This window comes from Eptatretus burgeri, chromosome 14 (assembly GCF_056783735.1).
Source record: "Eptatretus burgeri isolate ZD-2024b chromosome 14, Ebu_testis_v1, whole genome shotgun sequence".
NCBI lineage: Eukaryota > Metazoa > Chordata > Myxini > Myxiniformes > Myxinidae > Eptatretus > Eptatretus burgeri.
The window spans coordinates 32533488-32540473 of record NC_140974.1 but is presented as its reverse complement, the minus strand read 5'-3'; the positions used below and the strand labels follow the sequence as shown (position 1 = coordinate 32540473).

Sequence of the window (6986 nt, the reverse complement as noted above, 5' to 3'; positions counted from 1 at the left end):
GCCGTTTGATCGGCCGAAGGTTATCCACAGGAGTTTTGCTTGGCCTAACGAATGGCAGATCTTGCAAGTGTTTTCATTATTCCTCCCCTTTCCATTAAGACGTCACATTGGACAATGTCGAGGATTTACTTTGAACACCTTGTGGTGATAATGATGGTGGTAGTGTTGCTGTGTTGAGTGGAATTGGATCGTGGACGAGCAAGAGAATTGGAATATCAAACGATCAGCTTCACTGTGTGCCCTTTTGTATGTGAAGAATGACTCGTGCAAGTTGAGAACGGAATGTTGGAATTGCTTGGCTTGTGTGATACTTTTATATTTTGAATTCCACTCCAAAGTTTTAACATTTCCCTAATGGCATCTTGGAAATGAAAAGGTTAATTGGTATTGTTTCTCATTTGTTTTACAGATATTAGGTGTTTTATATAAGTTCCTTTTGATGCAGGTTAATCATCTCTCAACTCTTCAGATAACTTTTCACTTGCTGAAACTAAGTGGATGTTTCTCAGAAGTTCTTGTTGAGTGGTTTGTGTCTCGTGGTTGCTGTTTACTGTGCTTACATTTCTGAAAGTTTGTTATTTATTTTTCACTCCATTTGAAGAACCATGCCAGAATCACAACAGATTTGGGAAATGTGGTGTTAAGTAGAACACGAGTGTAAAACAGGTTGCGCTTTAAAGTTTGCGGATTGAAAACTTGAAGTTAAAGGGTTTGATATCCAGCCTTATTTCATTGAATCTTTGTGCCATCAATCACGAGAGCCAGCATTTTCTTCATTCGAACGAACGTACTTTGTATTTTGGATTAAATAGGCTTAATGGAACCTTTGCGAGGAATATATTCAAGCCGGCAAGATTATCTGCTTTCATCTTGCTTTTGAAACACTCTCCTTTTGTATTCATTATTATCATCATCATTATTATTATAATTAATATTGGTCCTTGTAGTCTGTGCAGACAAAAGTCATTGGTGGAGTTTGATATACATTTTTTTCTTCCCTAAATTTGTATTCGAGTAAAGACTGTTAATTATGCTTTTGGTGCACTTTGTGCACTCCACTGTCGGGGACGAAGCATAACGGGATGTTGGCTATCAAGTTATGCATGTCTCACCTCTCGACTTTTCGGTTATTCTTCCCATCTTAACTGCTCGGTTTCCCTTCCCTTCTCGGTTACCCTTCCCTTCTCGGTTACCCTTCCCTTCTCGGTTACCCTTCCCTTCTCGGTTACCCTTCCCTTCTTGGTTGCCCTTCCCTTCTCGGTTGCCCTTCCCTTCCCGGTTTCCCCACCTTTCCAGGTTGCGCTACCCTTTCTGGCTTCCCTACCCCTCCCGACCGCTCGGTTGCCCTTTAATTCCCCTCCCGGTTGCCCTTTAATACCATTCTCGGCCGCTCGGTTGCCCTTCAATTCTCTCCCGGCCGCTCGGTTGCCCTTCATTTCCCCTCCCGTCTGCTCGGTTGCCATTCAATTCCCGTCCAGGCCACTCGGTTGCCCTTCATTTCCCCTCCCGGTCGCTCGGTTTCCCTTCAATTCCCCTCCAGGCCGCTCGGTTGCCCTTCAATTCCCCTCCCGGCCACTCGGTTGCCCTTCAATTCCCCTCCCGGCCGCTCGGTTGCCCTTCAATTCCCCTCCTGGCCGCTCAGTTGCCCTTCAATTCCCCTCCAGGCCGCTCGGTTGCCCTTCAATTCCCCTCCCGGCTGCTCGGTTGCCCTTCAATTCCCCTCCAGGCCACTCGGTTGCCCTTCCCCCTTCAGGCCGCTCGGTTGCCCTTCAATTCCCCTCCCGGCCGCTCGGTTGCCCTTCAATTCCCCTCCCGGCCGCTCTTCAATTCTCCCGGCCACTCGGTTGCCCTTCAATTCCCCTCCCGGCCGCTCGGTTGCCCTTCAATTCACGTTCCGGCCGCCCGGTTCCCCTTCAATTCCCCTCCCAGCCACTCTGTTGCCCTTCAATTCCCCTCCCGGATGCCCGGTTGTCCTTCAATTCCCCTCTCGGCCGTTCGCTGGTGCCCTTCCCCTTCCCCTCCAAGCTGGTGCTCCGTTGTTCTACCTTGTGTTATTCTGAAGTCGCTGAAGGTGTGCACTTTTCTAAAATGAGTTTCCTTGTGTGCTTGTACTCTGAATACCCACGATACTTTTCTTTTACGGGAAGGGAATTTGTCCATTTTTCTTCTCTGCAACAAACCTTATTGGAGTCGCTTTTGGTGTTTCTATCCAAATATCCGGCCAATCCAGTCGTGATCACCTTAACGTTTCAACTGCATTGTACCAAATGTGGGATGTTTGGCATAATCTGGAATTAACTTCATCATTGAAGTTTGTTTTCTCTTGACTAATCCCATCTTTTATTTTTAAATACTTTTTCAACTTCACTCCATGATCATTCATGCCTTTCATGTCTGTTGTTGCAAGTCCTCCAGGCTACCCCACATAGACCAAGCTGGGATTTCTTGCACTTATTTGGATACATTTGTTTTATTGTGATATTTGTAAACACAATTTAATAATGTAGCAATTTGTTTAAACCCCCATCCCAGAAAGGCCTGCACTCCCCCCACTCCTCCCCTTAGGCATGTTTGCATGGAGGGAGGAGTGGGGCATTGCAGGCCTGAAGGCCCGTTTGCCTTGAGGCCTGCAACCCCCACTTCTTTCAGGCAAACGGGCCTTAAGGCCTGCAGTTTAACATGTTTGACCTTGAAGACAAACCTGTTGTTTATGGTGTGTTTAAGTTTCTTCTTTCCTTGATCATGTTTGTGATTCCCCAAAAAAGTTTGGTCGTTTTTCAAGTAGTTTTAAATATACATTGTTCTTTGCATCAATGTTCGTTTTTTATTTCCCACTTTGTGCTTCTGTACCTCACGTGTACGTATTCCGTGCATCATGGATTGAAAGTACAGTATTTACGGATTCTGAACCCGATGGACCCATTCAATGGCCGTTCTTCACAAAACCGTTCAACTCTCATTTCGTCGTTCAAAAACGAAGCATTTCAACCGGCAGATTGGAGTGGCCGATCAACTTGACCAAACGGTAACGAGCCGTGCGGCCGAGTTCCCCGATGCATTACGTGTCGCATTCCCGTCCGGGTGTGAAGATTGCAGGTCAGACACACCATAAAGGTCAAGCCATTGTTTTACCGAAACGCCACCCTTTATCCCTTTGTGTAAAAAGCAAGCTGTGTAGGAATAGCCTGTGGTCGTCTCCACTATTATTTATTTTAATCCTTCTTATTTTTAATTGTTTTTTATCCAGATAAGGCACTTTTGTATGTAGACACCCACATGCTGCACTCTTCCTTTGCTGCTTTGCGGTGATGACTAATTGTCACCGTTTGCTTAAACTTATAATGGCAAGATGTTTGTTTTTTTAGGCCGATTATTCTTATTGTTAACATAGTTATGCTGTAAGCCAAGAGGTTCTATTCACCTTGTGTTTTGTTCATTCAGGTGTGCATTCACTGAGGGTTTTAAAAAATGTACTATCAACGGTACCCTTGCTATGCTAACAGGATTCTGATTCCTAAGGATTTAAATTAAGCAAGTTGAGCATGCCCCGTACGGGTTTCTAAACTGGCTATGGATGGAGGAGGCAAAAATGCGAATGGCATCCTGTGTCCGAGCTGGCAAGCAGGGAGCAACAATTCACATTTGTTGCCACATCTGATGCAATTTAAATGCTCTAACGGCGGTGAGGTGCTCCAATCGAAACGGTTTGTTCGATAGATGTCGCTTTTTGTGATGCCTAGAGTCTGTAATAAAAATTTGTATTGGTGTCAAAGCCGGTGACCAATTGGAAATTAAACAGGAGGTTTGCCTGTACATTTCCAAGGATGTGTACTCCCGCCTTATAACTCGGAGATCAGGTTCATCATCCAAGGCATAGTGTTCATTCTGGATCGTTTGTGAATGTTTTGCTGAAATCCAAAAAATCAGGAACATTTCTTTTTTTTCCAGTAGTCTGAGGTTTTGAGTGAAGGCCCAGGTCACACGTACCTTTTATATTGTATTATATTATTGGTTTGAGATGGTGTTGCTGCTTGCTTGCTAATCGACCGGTTTAACTCGGAAAATGTTCTTCATTCACATAACAGTATAACACGCGTATGTGCTTTTGGTTTTGGAGCAGAAAGTGCAAAATTTACATCGGTTGGGGTCCGTGGTCATGGTCATGCAGGAGCATGAGTTCACGGGGATGACAGGTCAATAAGGGCATTTGTCTGGATGTCTTGGAGAGGATGGTGTGGACGGAGCGTGACCCCATGGGGGAAGATCACGCCTTGATTTGAAATCCCCTTGCCAGTGAGCTGTACAATAACAGGTTGATTTATAAAATGTAAAGGCATTCTTGTTTTGCTCTAAAACTTTCTTCCAAAGTAAATTTTCTTTTGACAAACACCAGAAATGTACCCGATGCCAAATCATCCCTCCTTGCTTAGTAACCATCACGCCATTTTGTATCTTTGTGATGATGATGTGCAGATTTGAGAGAAAAAAAAATATTTGGTTTTGGTTCATAATATGATTTGTATAAAATAAGGATTTTTTTAAATATTATTTTGGAGAATAGCTGTTATATATTTAAATTTATATTTCACCATGGACAGCATTGATAATGTTCTAAATTTGAAATGATTTGATCAATGTATTTAAATCTGGTATCGATTTATTTGTTTTCATTTAAAATATGGTTTATACGTCTGTAGTAAGTATCTGTACATTTGTAAAGCTTGTTCAACCATCAGGTCGGAGTATGAAAAACGATGCCATTGTACATAAGTAATGCATTGTATGTAAAATGTATGATACTCACTCGTTTGTTTTTAATCTTTTCATTAAAGTGTTTAATGTACCTGTCTGTCTGTCAACTGGAAGGCTTTTGCCCCCACCTTAATGTATCCTTGAGAGGGATGAGTGAGCGGACTGTTCGTTTGTGTGGAGTAATGAAGGGACTCCTCGGACTCAGAGGTAGGAAGGATGCTCACCTTTGAGCTGTTTGTTCCGGGTTTGATTCCCAACCTGATAAAAATCACTGCTGATTTGCTGGCGCGGTGTTGCACCGATGAGAGCACTATCCGTTCGACTGCTGGGATGTTCATTTTACAAAGAGTAGGCCATTGTGTTTTGGTATCCTGCCATAAATCTACAAGCAGGCACAGTAATGGTGTGGCCAAGTGCTGCATCAGAATGAACAAGTTCTATTTGTCTTGAGCAAGGCTCATCACGTGACGGTTTCACGAGGTGCCCTCAATAAGAAAGCTCCTGGTGATCTTATTACAAATATTAAACTGAAGGGTCTACCTGTTCACCATTTGAGGAACTTTTTTGCTGCTCCACACATTCATGCTGGTCATCTACAGGGGCTGATTGCAATGGTTTTAGCTTTTCTCATGATAATTTGTATTATTACAAGATGGTAGGCGACGAGGGATCTGCGAGGATCGAAGCGCTGGAGTCTATTTCCAATGGTCAGGTATAAAACATAAATTGTCTCCTCGAGGCTCGAAGTCACCAGCCCGGAGACCTGGCTCTTCGTACAAGAGGGTGTTAGTGATCGTTGGTACAATCTAATCTAAGAAGTAGCTGGCCAATCCGAGGGTGTTTGACTATCGGCTGACGACCAATGACAGCTTCCAACCATCGATGACTTTGTCGACTCATAAAAAAGATGTCGGCTGGCCATTCTCGACCCCAGAGCAAAGCTCTGGGAACGAGCGTGAGAGAAGTTGCGCTGATTGGCCGCTATGAGGCCGATCCCAAAACTGAGTTATGATTGGTTGAAGCGGTCACGTGGTCAAATTTTCATTGTTTTGGCACCGATCGGTGGTTTTGGTTGTAAAATTCTCAGCGTTTTTCGTCGTATTCTACACGTTTTGTCTTCATAATGGTGTGAACAATTCTTGGAGTTCTATTACATATATTTCCAGAAGCACAGCGAAGCAAAGGTTTCAGAAAACTGTGAAAATCGTCTTCTTTTGTTGTGAAACGCGTCGGTGAAATATTTCGTAAATCGAATGTAAGCCTTGCTCTGATTGGACGCGAGCGGCCGCATGCGCAGTGTGCACTTGCCTGTGAGGAGAGATTTGTCACGCTCGTTCCCAGAGCTTTGCTCTGGGGTCGAGAATGTCGGCTAGCTATTTCATGAAACAAATAAAGTATCATACTAGATGGGGATGCAAGGAATAGGCAGGAGTTGGTCCGGTCGCTCTACCAATCATAGAAGCCGCGCTACATTAGTTACCGTTTGGGTTCTTAAAACGCGGTTTTTCGGCCGCTGCATAGCAACGGGTGGTTGCTTAGCAACGAAACTCAAACGCACACACTCCCAGCCCATATGGCACCTGTCACCAAGTTTCATTGAAATCGGTTTGTGCTGTGGAGCCTAACGTTGCAGATGCATACACACAGACGGAAAACCCGACAAAACGGATATCTAGCGAATCCCAATTATAGAGGGGGGTCAAGTTTGAAAGTTCATTTTTTTTGAGGTTGAACAGATGTTTTCTGGCTGTCCCAAGTGGCTGCTGGCTTTGTGCAAGCACTAAGATTGCCTTTGGTCACGTTAGCTTTCACAAAGAGAAGGCAAGTTATTTCAGAGCAACTGCCTCACAGGTGGGAAGAAGAGTATGACAATTAAAGATGAGATGTATCGTTTGTGGAAGAATTCCCAGGCTGTGTTAGTGGTGGTAGATATGGGAGACCAGTCCTGAAGAGATGGCTGCTTGTAGTCCCTGCCACTCAGCAACATTGTGCAGCTGAGAATAGCCAGATATGTGGACTTTCACATGTAAATGAGGAAGAATAGGAAAGTTAGTTTGACTTGTGATGCAGCAAATGATAAATGTACAAACGTTTATGATTTTCATGGCATACCATGTTTGAAGCATGGGTGAGTTTGAAATTTCTTGACTTCTTGAAACAACCTCAAACCCTCGTCCTCCTTTCTCCTAACTGTTCGTTGCTTTTTACAGTATCTTGCTCTTCCTTGAGCCTCA

The 6986-nt window shown here is 44.0% G+C and overlaps 1 protein-coding gene across 3 annotated transcripts in view; it reads left to right on the top strand.

Moving 5' to 3' along the window:
• LOC147012915 (DISP complex protein LRCH3-like) overlaps positions 1-4843 on the top strand; it is a 160822-nt gene extending 155979 nt beyond the window's left edge. For all 3 annotated transcript variants that reach the window (XM_085854266.1, XM_085854268.1, XM_085854267.1), the window contains one exon: positions 1-4843. This exon is cut by the window's left edge and continues 114 nt beyond it. In XM_085854266.1, coding sequence (XP_085710392.1) covers positions 1-9 — 9 coding nt within the window. In that variant the 3' untranslated portion in view covers positions 10-4843.
• Positions 4844-6986: the final 2143 nt, after the last annotated feature.